The sequence below is a fragment of the Haemorhous mexicanus genome, chromosome 17 (assembly GCF_027477595.1).
Source record: "Haemorhous mexicanus isolate bHaeMex1 chromosome 17, bHaeMex1.pri, whole genome shotgun sequence".
In the NCBI taxonomy this organism is placed as follows: Eukaryota; Metazoa; Chordata; class Aves; order Passeriformes; family Fringillidae; genus Haemorhous; species Haemorhous mexicanus.
In genome coordinates, this window is record NC_082357.1 from 7,434,948 (window position 1) to 7,449,371 (window position 14,424).

At 41.0% G+C, this 14,424-nt stretch overlaps 1 protein-coding gene across 17 annotated transcripts in view; it reads left to right on the forward strand.

The window, feature by feature from the left end:
- CPPED1 (calcineurin like phosphoesterase domain containing 1) overlaps positions 1 to 14,424 on the forward strand; it is a 439,059-nt gene that overhangs the window by 399,422 nt on the left and 25,213 nt on the right. For 14 of the 17 annotated variants that reach the window (XM_059862184.1, XM_059862194.1, XM_059862182.1 and 11 more), the window contains 2 exons: positions 410 to 541; positions 10,717 to 10,935. In XM_059862184.1, coding sequence (XP_059718167.1) covers positions 481 to 541; positions 10,717 to 10,935 — 280 coding nt within the window. In that variant the 5' untranslated portion in view covers positions 410 to 480. Of the gene's footprint in view, positions 1 to 409; positions 542 to 843; positions 961 to 10,716; positions 10,936 to 14,424 lie in introns of those variants that run through there. The other 3 variants (XM_059862195.1, XM_059862196.1, XM_059862178.1) reach the window with 2 other exon arrangements.

Genomic DNA, 14,424 nt, shown 5'->3' on the forward strand with positions numbered 1-14,424 from the left:
TAAGGGTTAATCCTTTGTTAAAGGGGGTCCTTTTTCGGGCTTGTGCTGCCCAGAAAAAGGCACCTGGACGTCCGTAACTCTTTGCTTTTTATTGTCTCATATTGTCTTAATCCGAATTGTCCAAATTATTATTACTCTAATTGTATTACTACTTTTATAACCATTTTATTACTATTAAACTTCTAAAAACTTAAGAACAAGTGATTGGCGTTTTTCACAGTCACCCATGTATTTCAGTCATCACATCACTGTGTAGCTTGGTTCTGATAGGAACATGAACTGCGTGGGCCCTGCTCCATTGCCCTCCACAGGGCCCACTGCCATGGGCAGGGCGGTGGAGCTCGGGGCACTGGAGCAGGGAGACTCTGAGGCTTTGCTTTTTCTGCATAACTTATCTTTTCTTTTTCAGTGAGTAGTTGCTGGTGATACCTAAATGAGGGAGCACGTTTAAACACTGAGGAAACCTGACGAGAACAACCCATGAAGGAACACAAAGGAAGGTTGCCGGTGCTTTTACACAAGGGGTTACTTCGGTTCGCAGGTTAGGAACAAGCTGAATATGATGTAATCTATTAGTTTATTATAATTTATTTAAAAGCCAGCGCATCTTCGGGGCAGGTTCCACCCTAAGCCGCCCCCACACATGGCGGTGCTGGGAGCCGCTCCGCATCCCCCCGGCTCCCAGGGCTCGCCCCAGAGCCGCCCCACCACCGCTCCCGCTGCTCCCCTTACACCGGCCCCGGAGCCTCCAGCGCGGCCACAGCGCCCGGGCCCGCGGGGCGTCCCCGGTGCGTCCCGGGGCCTCCCGCCCGCGCCAGGCGCCGCCCCCGGCGGAGGCGGTGCCGCCCCCTCGGCGGCCGGGCCCGGCGGTGGCAGCGGCCGCGCGGGCCGGGGCGATGGCGGCGGCGGAGAGCGTGTTCCTGAGAGCCCGCGGCAGGACTCTGACCGCCTTCCGCCCAGGTACGGGGAGCGCCGGCCGAGCCGCGCCATCGCCTGCGGGCTCTTCCCCGCCGCGCTGCCGGGCGGGAGGGGCGTGCGGAGGGAGGCCCCGGGCTTCCCCGGCGGCGGGAGGAGCTGCCGCCCGGGAGAGGGAGGTGTGGAGCGCCGGGGCCTGGGCTGTCTGCCGGCGAGCGGGGGACACGGGGGGTACCCGGCGGCCGCAGCGCGGACGGACGCGGAGCTGTGGCCGCCCCGCTGCCCCCAGTGTGCCGGGGCGCGTCCGGAGCCGCCCAAGTTTGTCCCCACGCTTTGGCTCCTGTGCAGACGCCAGCAGTGTCCACCACCGGATTCGTTTTAAAATGCTTGTCGGTGCTGCTGAATCGGGTCTCCACAGCCTATGAAACTGTTGGTGTCAGCGCTGTGCTGTGCTGTCCTGTGTTTGTACCTGTAGGGGTGACCTAACAGGTTGCCGCTGGTTCACTGTTGGTGCTCAAAAGAAAGGCAGCCCTAAGGTGGTTCACAACTTGGTAAGATGCTGCTTTTCCCGGGGTGCTCAGCCTCGCTCAGGTCAGCAGCACAGGTGCTCCCCTGGCCCTTCCCCGCTGTGCAGAAGCAGCACTGCGAGCCCTGGGCTGCAGCCAGCCAGGGCAATTGTTGTTCTACACCTGCCAGGTAGATAAGGAGACGAAGCTGAGCCAGAGGTGGCAGCCGCCGGTCACTGCTGGTACTGGCTTGTGGCTGGACACAGAGGAGCGCATTTAACACCTTAACATCTCAGTGAATGCACCTGTTTGTAAAATTCTCCCAAGGATGGAGGTTTTGCAGTGTGCTGGGGTTTTTCAGGGACACAGCTGTGTTAAGAAATCTATGGTCATGTATAGAAGGTCTTCTATTTCTCTGTATGTATGAATTTCAAATGGTACTGGTTTGGTGAGGTCAGCAAGGCTATTTCATCCCATCAATTTTGTGGTCTTTTCTTGGGTTGCACTGGAAATATTTGGCTTTGCTTGTTGCCAAATAAAGAAAAATCACCAACTCAGAGCATGTGAAGTATATGTATACAGCCGTTCTGGCAACCTAATAATTGCAGATGGTCTGGTTGGTTTGGAACAGAATGCCTAGCATTTGCTGAGGGGACAGATGGCAGACAAGCCATCTAGTTAAATCAACTATACAGTGAAATTTTGACAAAAGGAGTGTTCAACAGCAGTGTAAAAATTTCTGAGTAAAAGCTGTATCTAACTCCTTGAGAATTTCCTTAAACATAGACGAAAACGTCAATTGGGAATCTGTTTCCAGGTGTGCTTCTTTCTCCTGAGGTGTCCTTGTTTGGAATTCTTTAAATACTAGTTAAGATTTTTCTTACCAGTTGGTTGCTTTTAATCTTGTTCAGGATTTGTTAGGCTATCATAGTCCAGCTACCATCTTCGGGTGCAGTATTTTTTGTAAATAATTTACTTGGGTCTTTCTTAAGAGGCTAAAGTTCAACACAACATTTTAATAAATAAATTATTAGGAAAAAAGAGAACCAAGGGCTGTTAAAACTGAGGCAAATTTTCATGCAGTTTAAGACAAAAATCAGTTGCTGTTTTGTTGCTTTTCTCAATATTAAGGTTTCACTCCTGTTAAACATGTATCCACATTTACTGCCGCTGCTGTGGCTTGGCACACTGTTTCCTTTTAAAGTTTGAAAGCCACTATTGAGAGCTGAATTTCCTTCCTTTCTTCCTGCCATTTCTGCAAAGTCCCTCTTCCCTACTGGTAAATTGTTCAGTCTGAGTTACATAACATGGAGGGTATACCTGTAACATACTCTCCTCTGCCCTTGATGCGGGGCATGTACATGAGGAGTTTGAGGTGAGGGATTGAAATTATCCATATAATCAATGAGGCACAGTAGTAAACAGTGTATATATACCCTACCTGATTGGCAAGAGACCTTTGTATTTTTTGATTTTACTTTGTAAAATAAATTATCTCTTTTATGCCCATGTGAAATTTTTCTTCAGCTGTCTACTCCTTCTATTAGTACTTGAGTGAAGAAACAGGACCATATGTTTGGGTAAATGCTGTCTTCACCACTTCTCTCCAGAAGTCAGGGAGTTATTTGGTTTTTGGTTTTTTTGGGTTTTTTTTTGGTCCCGAGTATGTCAGTAGCATGCTGTGCAAAGAATTTCTGTGGAAGTGGTGGAACACTTTTTTCATGTAACTAAACAAGTGATAGTTCTGTCAGTTTAACTGGTTGAGAAGTGTCTGTTTGAACCTGCCTTTTGCTAGTTTTAGTTGATGGTTCCAAAACCTTTATGTGGAACAGGCGAATAACCAGTATTGCATCCTCACAATCTCATATCCACATGTGATTTTGTGTTCCTTTGTCATGACTCCCTCACCAATCTTGTACATACTCTCACAGTTTATTCAATTATTTCTTATATTTTCATTTTGCTCATTCTCTATTCCTTTCCGATCTCTGATTTTTTTCCATATGAAGTTGGTGGTGTTTTCCCTGTGTGCACTATGCTGCACTTTTTTGCACCAAGTTCATCCTTTTTTGACCACTCACTGCATAGGAAGTCTCTCCTCAGCTCTTCACAACCAGGCCTGATTTTCATGCTGTCAAATGGCTTAATTTTAGCAAATTCCACTTCCTCGCTGTTCCGTTGCTGTGACAGATTGTTTTGAGTTTCTTGAACAGTATATAGGTCCTAGTACAGATCCAGGTGGCATCTGGCTGTCTTGTCCATTTTTGTTTTTCTTACCAGTTTTTTGTGCATGCAAGGATTTCATTTTGTATTTCCAGACAACTTGGCTTCCATGAGAGTCTTTTGTGAGTAGATGTTAGATCCTTGTGGAGAGGGGATCAAGTGGATCTCCCTGTAAAAACTGTTGATTACTCTTTCTGAAGAATCAGTAAACACAGGAGCTACTGTCTTGGTTAGTGCTTCCATCACTTGTCTGTAGAGATGCCACTTTTGTAGTCAGTTGTTACCAGAACCCCTTTAAATGTGGATGGGATAGTGGCCACCTCCCTGTTCCTTTGGTGCAAGGGCAGGTTTAAGGATAACTCCCCAGAAGTTCATTTTGGTTTTCACTTTGGAGGAGTTCTATGGATGCCACCCAATCTGAGTGGTTTGTTAGTGCCTGTGTCTATTTGTTGAATCATCTACTGGTATTTTGATTTGAAACAGACCTGATGTGCTGTCTCTCAGGAGGAATTATCACATTAGATCTTCACAAGTGGATGCATGTGGATACAAAATACACCTTGTTTTTCTTCTTTTGAGCCTTTCTTTTTGGCTGCATCTTGCATGTCTGGAACATCTGTTAACCATAGTGACTGTATGGCAGACTACCTGCTCCTAATTCCTGTACAAAGTGCTTTATTAGGTCTCAGTTTTGTGCTGTTTGCAGTTCTTCACTTTTTTTAGCTTGACTTCTTGGACTTCAGTATCCAACCTTTCAGTGTATAAAATCTTTCCTATTTTTTTTTATTTGAGTGCTTTAGCTTTTCAAAGGACGCTGACCTGCTCTTACCAGCCTCCTTATCCCTGTTATTCAAGTAGTTTAGACAGTCTGGATTCTTTTTGGTCTTTCTGAAGTCCTTAGTAAATGCTGTGCATATGGTCTGAGCCTCTGGGATAGTGTCTTTGAATAGTTTCCATGCTGCCTTCAAGGATTTTTGCACTTTGTAAAAGCATCATAATTATATATAATTCGCCTTCCTTTGAAATTAAATACAACTGCAGTTGATTTCTTGCTTTCAGAAGAGTGTTAGATCTTGGCACATTATGATTACTGTTCTAGAGCTCTTCAACAGTAATATTTTTGAGCACTGATCAGAACTGCTTCCCAGCTTGCATATTCCATTCCCAGTACTGTCTCCAACTCTCATATGGATTAGGGAAATTTTTTACGTGGGTTTTGAGAAACTTTCTGTGACTTCACCTTGTCATTATGCAAGCCACCCCCCTTCACACCTACAGCTCTGGGCTGTAAAGTTTTTGTAATGAGTTTACATGTTAAATTTGGGGGTGGGCATAAGGCATGACTAGAATTTAGCTTCTGTAGCCCTCAGTCCAAATAAAGTGTGTCTGAGAGGGCATTTCTTACCTTGATAGTTATCTAAGAAGTTTATAAGTATGTATTTTGATAACAGGAGCACTGTCTTTTTTTTTGAGAAACCATATTCTGTCATTTAGTGTTTCTACTGACAGTATTTTTGTAGTGCATAATTTCTAGAATAATTACTCTTTAAAAAGTTTTATTTTTTTCTATAAAAATATATTTTAATACCTGTTTTGAAGGGTTTTTTCCCCTGGTACTTCAAATGGCATAATTCATGACAGGTTGCCTTGGTCATTCAGCAGAACCTTCAGTAGTCATATCTTTGGTAGACTCCCAGGTACACATGGAAAAGAAACAGCTAAAAGGCTTGCACATTTCTTTAGACTGAAATCTTTGGTATTTAGGCATACAAAAATAATGAGTTTTCTAAGCCATATCTATTGATAAAATTTTAGTATAGAACAAGGAATTATTAAAAATACAGCACAATTCCTTAATTGGTTTTCAAGGTATTTCAGGGCTGAGAGTAATGGAAACAAATTGTTGCTGTTTGTGTTGTCTGTGATGTATTCATACTGACTTCACTTAAGAGATTCCATTTTCCTTCCTGCATAGTCCTTCTCTGGAAAACCAAGGTTGTGCTTCCTTTTCAGTTTTACCCAGAAAAAGAATCACAGGCACACTTTTGTAGGCAGAGACAACTCAGGGCAGGGAACCATGTCCCTATGTCTGCTGTGCTCTGATTTTCAGGTATTGATTCTCCTGTGAAACCCAATGTGACAATGAGGGCATTTTCGTATTTGTTACTGCCCGTGATGGACTGAGCAGGCCCTGGAAATGTGTCCACATCCAAACTGCTCTGACACAGTAGTGTCTAAAGAGAGATTATGGACAGGAGTAACTTCCTGTAACTGATTTGTTTCCATTAAATTCTGCAGAGTGTAGAGGAAGAAGAACACCAGTATACTGTTGAACCCAACCATTGTGCTTATAAAAAATCCCACCAGGGAAATACTGGAAATCCCACCAGGATCCACAGTCCTGTGTGCCTGTCAGAGGCCAGTGGTTTCTGTGAGCAATCTCAATAGATGTGTGGTGATCCTTGGAGATGGGGAGAGAAAAGAGATGTGAAACCAGGAAAAGCAAAGGGGAAGAAATGAAGGCCCAGCAAGAGATTAGCTGTTGTCCTTTAGAAGTTGGGAGATTTGGCTGAAATCCCACTTAAATCCTTGAAGTGTCTTTTTGCCTGTGATCCCAGTACATGGCTGAGGTGTTCTCTGGCGAGCTGCTGCTGACTTCTTCGGTCCTTCACAGAATTAATCCTTAGATAAAATTAGAAGCTGACACTGTTTTTCAGCCAATGCTACTAAAAATACATTGCATTGATCCTCTGTCTGTACTTTGGCATTCATGGGAGCAGAAAAAGAGTAGGAAGCTATTGAAACTCAGGCATAACAACAGGTTCAGAAGTTGGACTTCTGCTGTGGCCATCAGCTGTGCTTTTAAGGAGATCTGGAATCAAAACTGATTTGAAATAGGAGTTTTCTGTTGCTTGGTGTGTAAGTAGCTCCACAGACATTGTTTGTCCTTCAGAAATGGAAGACATATGTACCTCAGTTATCAGAGAAGTCTCAACTTTGTTCTGCGTTTGTGTTTTCTTATGATAAATTCTGAGAATCACAAACAGCTTCAATGTCTGTAGGGATGAAGAACCAATTTTCAGGCATTCTCAGCTTCATTCAATTTTGTGATGGAAGAGAGAGGACAGAAAAAATTATTAATTGAATCCTAATCTTCTATTGGTTTACCTATCATGCATTTCATCTAATACAGCTACATTGCTAATCTAAAGGCTCAAAAGTTCAAAGTCCTAGTGAGAAGGATACCTTTATTGTTATTCCCACAGAAGTAATTTGCTACATTTGAAGGGATGATAGCCAGTGTACACATTATTTAACTGAAACCTTCAGAAGTAGCAGCCTGGACCTGAATCATGACTAGAGGCTTGCTGCAAAATCAGCTGTTGGCCCTCCCACCACCTGTGCCCAGGGGCTTGTGGGGCCTGACTAGAGGGCAGACAAGGTTCCTTTGCTTGCTCACAGTACCTGTTCTGTGGGTAGCTGAATCAAGAAATTAACAAGCAGCTGGTGAGGGAGAAAAGGAGGGTACAGAATAATGATCTGAACAGGGTCCATTACCATTTCATTGTAAGGCAGAAGACTTCTGGATCCATCTGTGGTAGTGGAAGATGCTTTTCCCAGCTGTTTCTCGTACCCTCTTACCATATCAGTTTGTTGGAAGAGCACTCATGCAGAGCTAGTCCTGGGCTTTTCAGCAGAATTAGTGAAACTGCACTAGTAGCAACACTTGAAACTTTAGCTGGACTGGTGTCAGATGAGGAAAAACTTGCAAAAACAACTCTGAAGACAGACTTGTGAGGTAACTCAAGAGTTACCTCCTGGATGTGCTGAACTCCTAACAGGCTTAAGATTGTTGCCAGGTGCAAGTTCCACCAGTGATCATGATATTCTGTTTTTATATTTATAGTACTTAAAGCACATTCCTGATTTTAATAAAAAAGTTAAGCTGTAAGTTTAAACAATGTCCTTAAGTTATTTTGTTCCCATATACTTTTGTTTCATGGGAAACAAAAGCAGCGAGTAACAATTGATAAGTAATAAGCTAATGGTATTTGGTTTAAGTACTAAGGTCATTTGTTTTTAGTGTTTCTGGTTGGAGTAACCAAAGAACAAGACAAAGGTAGAAAATATTTTTTCAACCTTACTGTTATTTTTGTAACTATTTGCTAAGTTATTGAATACCACAGAAGTAGCTATTGACTGAATTATTTGACTAAGACCGGTTAACTGAACTAACATTTTAAGTAAATGTTATTTATGTAGCCCTGATTCCTGGCTCTCTTCTGATATCACTGCTTCACTTTCTTCATTTTATCTTTTTCTTTCCTACAGGAGAATATAGCACATACCTTTGCATCATTTTCAGTTCCTTTCTTTTTTCACCTCCTATCTCCTTCCTTTTCTCCCCACTCTTCACCACCTCCACCCCTGCATCTTCTGTTTCTCCTTTCTTCTGCCATTTCTTGATTCTGTCTGTGTACTGAACTTCTCTTTTGAAATTCATCTTTTCAGTCTCTCTCTTTGCCTCACATGACCATCACTCACCCACTCAAACCAGAGCATCTGTGCACAGTCTTAGAAACATTCAGGTACTGAAAACCTAGAGAGTTACTGTATTGGCATGAATATAAGTCAGGAAAATAAAATATCCCTGAAACATATATTAGAATAACCCCTAGTCTGGCTTTCCCACCTGCTCCCTGACAGTGCACTGTCTGCTTGCCAGAGCTGTGTATGTTCATGTTTCTGTCTGAAGTTCCCTGGGACCGGGGCCAGCCCTGCTGCCTGTGCCACCCAGCCAGGACTGCTCCAGGTGCTGCAGCTGCCTGTGGCCACCATGCACCATTGCTGGGCTCTGACAGCATAACACAGTCTGTCCATACTTGAAATACAGTCTCTAAAAACAACTACTAGCTCTTTTTGTAAGTAGTCTCTGTAAAAATAAATAAATGCAGTTATATTTTACTTAGGCTACTATGGTAAAAATCCTGACTTCAGATAAAACAATACAAAACAAGTAGATTTTGCTCAGCATTAATTTATCAGTTCTGTCTATCAGGTTGCTGGAAAAGGGACAGGTATTTGTAGTCCTGCCATATTGTTCAAATATTTGTTCTTTTGTCCCCATTTAATGAATAAATTGTGCCACTCCTTCAAACCAAGTTCCTATTCCAGTCATTCCTTTTTTTCATTTTTGTTTTGTAGAGGTCATAAAGGGCTTCTGATGCAAGCTTCCTTAACTGATTTTTTTTTCCCTATAGTTTTCTACCTATAAAAACTGTAAGTTGATTTCTCTGCACAAGCAGTGCCTTTACTACATCGTATAAGCTGCTTTTATGGCAATTGTATTTTTTCATGCAAGTCATAAAATAAAAACCTAAATTATTTTTGGCATTCAACTGGTTCCATAAGGCTTATACTGCAAACTCATGGCTAGAAAGATTATTTCACTTCTCTGAACAGTTGTGTAACTTGAAGAGTAAATTTTATATCAGAATTAAAAGCCAATGAGTGCCTAGAAATTTCTGTCTATAAAATACATGATTATTATTTAGAGTAAGTCAGTGCTGGTATATAAATAATTTTGTTTAGAAATGAAATGTTACTTTGACTAAAGTGCAGAAGCTTTCATTTGGAAAAATGATCTGATGCCATAGCAACAGATGACAATTACAAGCAGCTTCCAGGAGTTGCCTGCATTCCTCATCCCCCACTCTGGCCTATCCATATCCATGGTGCAAGAGATGAATTCTGAACTCAGTTTTCTAACCTTGCTTGGCAGAAACACACTCCCCTTCTTGCAAAGTGTGAAGCTTCAGTTCTAGAGCTTGTGGAAGGAAATCAAAAGTACATCCATGTGTTGAACATGCTATTTCTCTACTGTTACTAGAAAACCAGAAGACTATTTGCCTCAGAATTGATTTCAGATCAGACTGACATGATATGAGAGTATATTTACAGATGATATTTTAATTTTAAATAATTTGTATATTTTCTTTTTAGATTCAACTGTAGATGGATGTAGTCTGTGAGATTTTAACAGTTTAAATGCTGTTTAAAAACCTCCAATAACAGTAAATGTATTAAGCCAAATAGAGCTGTCAAAACTAAAATATTCAGGTTGCAAATGAATGCATATAGACAGCTGGAGAAACCACAGTGTACTTGTGTTTGTACTTCAATTCCAGCTTGAAACATAAGTGTAGGAAACAGGCTACCCATTTTTGTTTTAAATTTGTAGCCAACTCTTGTTTTATTTGCCCAGTATTGAGATTTTTTTCTTCCAAATGGGCTTGTAGTCCTATATGTCACCCTTTCTTTGTTGTACTTGGTATTACAATACTGGAGAAAGAACTATACCAAAAATGGTACCAGTACAGATTCTGTCCTACTCTCTGCCTACACCGACTCTATCAATGGAAATTTGTTTCTGAGTTCTCACCTTTTTGTCATAGGTCTTGGGAGCAATTGTGGCAGCAGTAAATGTGAATTTTCATTGTTGCTGACGATTCTGATGTTGCTGGGTTTAGTGTTTGCTGACCTTGGACCTGTTGAGTGGCTTCAGTTCTGACTCCAAAGAATGTGCTACATCCAACTTTTCTCTAAAACTATGAGAACAAAACAGCATCTAACTCCTTAATAATTTAAGAAGAAGTCTACTGGAACCATAAAATGTGAAACTTGTGTATGTTTTAATTTGTTAATTAAAGAAGCAATAATTGGAATCTTAAGAGTCAACTGAAATCTAATGTTACTCACTTGTGCTGTGTTGTAGTCTTGTAATTTCCAGCACTACTTGCTGAATTCTTCACATACTTTTCCTCTAATCAGTCTGTAATTACTATGTGGTATAATTAGATTAATATACTTTCGTTTATTACAACTATACATTAGAGGAAAATTTTGTACTTCTGCCTTTTTGAAGTCCTGTATGAATGGGTACAGAATTCTGTACATGCATTAAAGCAGTGTCAACCTACTGAAGTGTAGAACAATCAATTTAATGATGCATGGAAGCTTTCATTCTCTTTTAAGTGTCTCTACTGGGGTTTTTTTTACTTTTTTTTCTTAGATTCTGAGTACCAATGGAAAGGGCCCTTCTACTTCATCCAAGGAGCAGATCCTCAGTTTGGACTGATGAAGGCTTGGACACATGGAGACACTAATAATGGAGATGATGAATGGGGAGAAGAAATTAAATTAGCAGAGCAAGCAGTTCAGGCTGTTAACAAACTAAACCCTAAACCCAAGTTCTTTGTGCTGTGTGGAGACCTTGTGCATGGAATGCCAGGTAAGGCAATTAAAAGTGCAGAATGGAGGTAATAACTTCATTTTTTTATATTTCAGATTGGCAATAAGGCTAATTTACTTGACTTCAAAATACTCTTTCATAAGTACCATTAGTATTAGTTCTTGTTTTGGTATTTTGGGGAAAAAAACCTGTGATTTGTAGATGATTCTTGAGATATGATTTGATTTTTTTCGTCTGACTTGGTGTAGCATTCATCTTACAGCTGTACATTCATTTATTAATTGCTTGCTTTGAGATGACAGGGAAGGGCTCTAGCCACTGGGGAAAACTAATGCCAAGAAAATAGCAAAAACTAGATATGGCTTTTTGGGTACCTAAAGTGAGTAAGGCTCAGAGAATTCTATAGATTACTAGTGCTTAATAGATTCAAGTATTTAAATTTTTAAAATGCTAAAGGTCAGTGAGTTTGAGCTCTAGCAACTCTGTCCTGTGGTTCCTTTGTACACTGAGAGGAAGAACAAAAAACCATCCGGAAAGGTGAGTTACAAGAAAGAGAAGTGCTTTTCTGGGAAGTGGAATTAGAGGTGGTGTTACCTGCTGAGAAGTGGTCTGGAAAGCGATCTAAGCACAGTGTCCCACATTTGTTAGCCCTGATAAGCAGCAGAGCTGCAGACAGCCCTGGCTCCATCACTGCCAGCACCACAATCCACCCAGGGAGCCTGCAAACATCCTGTGCCTTGTGCTCCACTCTGCTTCACACTCCACCTGCACCTGAGGAGCTGCTTCCCAGCCCTTGCTCACACAGCAGGGCTTCGAGCACGTTGGAGACCTTTCACTAATTCCTTCAGAGTCCCACAATGTTAATTTTAAGACTTTAGCTGTCAAATTGATTGACAGTATTTGTAGGCTTTCTTTTGATCAGAACACAGTTTTGCTGAAAGAGTGGGAAAGTGTAAAAAACAACAGATTTAAGCTTGATGGAATCTACTGTGTAACACCTCAGTAGCTTGACCATAAAGTATGCCATGATGCAATTTTATTGGCTTACGTGCTTCCATTAATTTTGGAATCATCTTCCTATAGCATAGTTTTAATGAATGTTTTGATTAGGACTTCTAATTTGTGTAGGTGTTCCAAATATTTTGGTTTCAGTATCTCTTGAAAGAAAAGTCAGGACAAATAATAAGTGTTATACGTCCTGTTGAAAGAGATCTTTCACTCTAAAAATTTAGAAAATCCAGGAGGCTAAGTTGGTTTCTGTTTACCTGGATACTTCTCAAATAGTCATAAAACAGTGCAAAGTTCTGAGTACTTTTATCTCTTTTGACTCCAAACAACATTATGCTAAGGCTTCTCTGTTGGTGGAGTTTAAGTGTGAACTAGAGAGCCAGGAATCTTCTGACTTCCACTGGGCACTGAATGGCTGGATACAGTAAGTCTTGTGTGTGGTACTTCTGGTGTTTGGTTGGGTTTTGTTTTTCTAGCAATGGTTCTCTATAGTCATTATTGTCCCTTTTGCCAGTGTATGTCTCAGACTTGGTAATGTTTTAAATACAAACCTGTCAGGGCTTTGCAAAACATTAGCATTATTCATTTTGCTAATAGACATGTGAAAGAAACTGAGTGGATTGTACTGGTGAGATCACCTACATTGTGTGATGGATGTGCTGTACCTTGTATAAATATTTGAAGCTGCCTCATGCAATTTCCAAGAAATTGCAAGAAAGAGCAGTTCATTACTCAGTAAACTTAAGGGTCTTTTCCAGGCTAAATGCTTCTGTGATTACCTCACTTGAGCCACCATATTTTAACTTCTCTAATAATTTCTTGGTGATTGAAATTATGTTAATAGTTTTCAAGCCTGTGTTACCATGTAGTTATATAAAGTGGTTAAGGAAATGCACTATTAAAAGGAACTGTAGAATATTCAGCTGGAACAGTTACTTACTTCATTATTGCCTTTGTGTTTATACAAATGGCTTGCTCTACTGTGTGTTGATAAACATAAAAGTACAATTTAGCCATTAAATTGTACATAAAAGTACAGTTTTACAGCCCTTTGTCTTTCTGTGTAAACTGATGGCAGAGATAACAGTGACTTGCTCTGTGGTGCAGATACCTGTGGATTAGCAGTCTTGGACTAGGTGCCTAGAAGGACAGGGAGATTATTCAGTTTTTTAATCAATTGCTGTTGGGAAAAAGTGAGTGGGCAACACAGATCTTCCTCTCTTCTCTTAAAACATTTTATCATGGGGTAGTAAGGGTAAAGTTTTTGATGGACTGTTTTAAAGCATGCACTGTAGCCATTTAGCTGAACCAGTGTTGAAGCCTTTTGCAGAGGAACTCCAAGAAATCTCAGAATTCCAGCAGCTAGAAGTGATGAACAGAATCCTGATCAGCTGGGAAGCAATCAGGCACAGCACTTGGAATCCATTACAGATGTCATTAGAGCAACGAAGTAATCATATCTTGGTATTTAGCTGCTGATTAAAAGTAGTTTGTACTCTGAATATTATTTCCAGAAGTTTTTCTTGATTACATAATCAGAATAGGATATCTATTCTTGGTAACACTAATATTGTGGTACAATCACATCAAGAATTTTAAGTGTTACCTTATAGTGCAACTATCTCACTGAATGTAATTTCTATGAACTCTATGCTTACACTTAGATACACCATGACAATGAAGGACTTCCTTCTGATGGCATTTCTGTGCATTATATAATATAATTTAATATGACAAAAATGAATAATTTGTAAAATAATCTGTAAAAAAATTATCTGTAAAATACTGTTGATCAGATTATGTGTTTATTGGACTGCATTTTTCTAAAACTCTGGAAATTGATTTCTAAAATTTTTACTGTTCTCATGTAAAGCTGGAACCTTCCATTTGGTTTTATGGAAACTTCCCATATTGTTCTGTTACCAATGCACCTGGAGCCCAGCAGTCCAGTTCCAGTCCCACAGCCAATTCCTCACCCATGTTTCTCTCCACTCATCCAGACAGCAACATCCCAGCTCCACAGCCCTTTGATGATTGTAGAGCAGTGCCTCACAGTGACATCAGCCAGCACTCTAAGTACTCTTGGATTCATCCCATCAGTCCCATGGGATGGCCTGGGTTGAAACTTTACAGGAGATGCTGATTCCATCCCTAGTGTTCCCTGTGCTCCATTAGCTCTGGGAGAATGTTTCAGTGCAGGGAGGCAAAGGGAGCTCTGAGTACCTGCTGCTTGTCACTGTCTCACACAGCAGAGGGCTGCATTTTCTTTATTGTTTTATTGCTAAAGTAGCAGTAGAAGCTTTTGCTGCCTTCTGCTAGTTGCAGCCCTCAGAGTGCTTTTCCTGACAGCAGCCCTGCATACCAGGGTACTTTTTCAGTGTTCTTTCTATCAAGTATATCTTTGGTTCCAACTCCCTTTTATGTCCTTTTTTCATTGGTTCTCAGGCATGAGTTCCTCATTTAGCCAGATCATTCTCCTTATAGCCTACAGTTTTCTCTCTCCCTCTGCCTTCCCTGAGT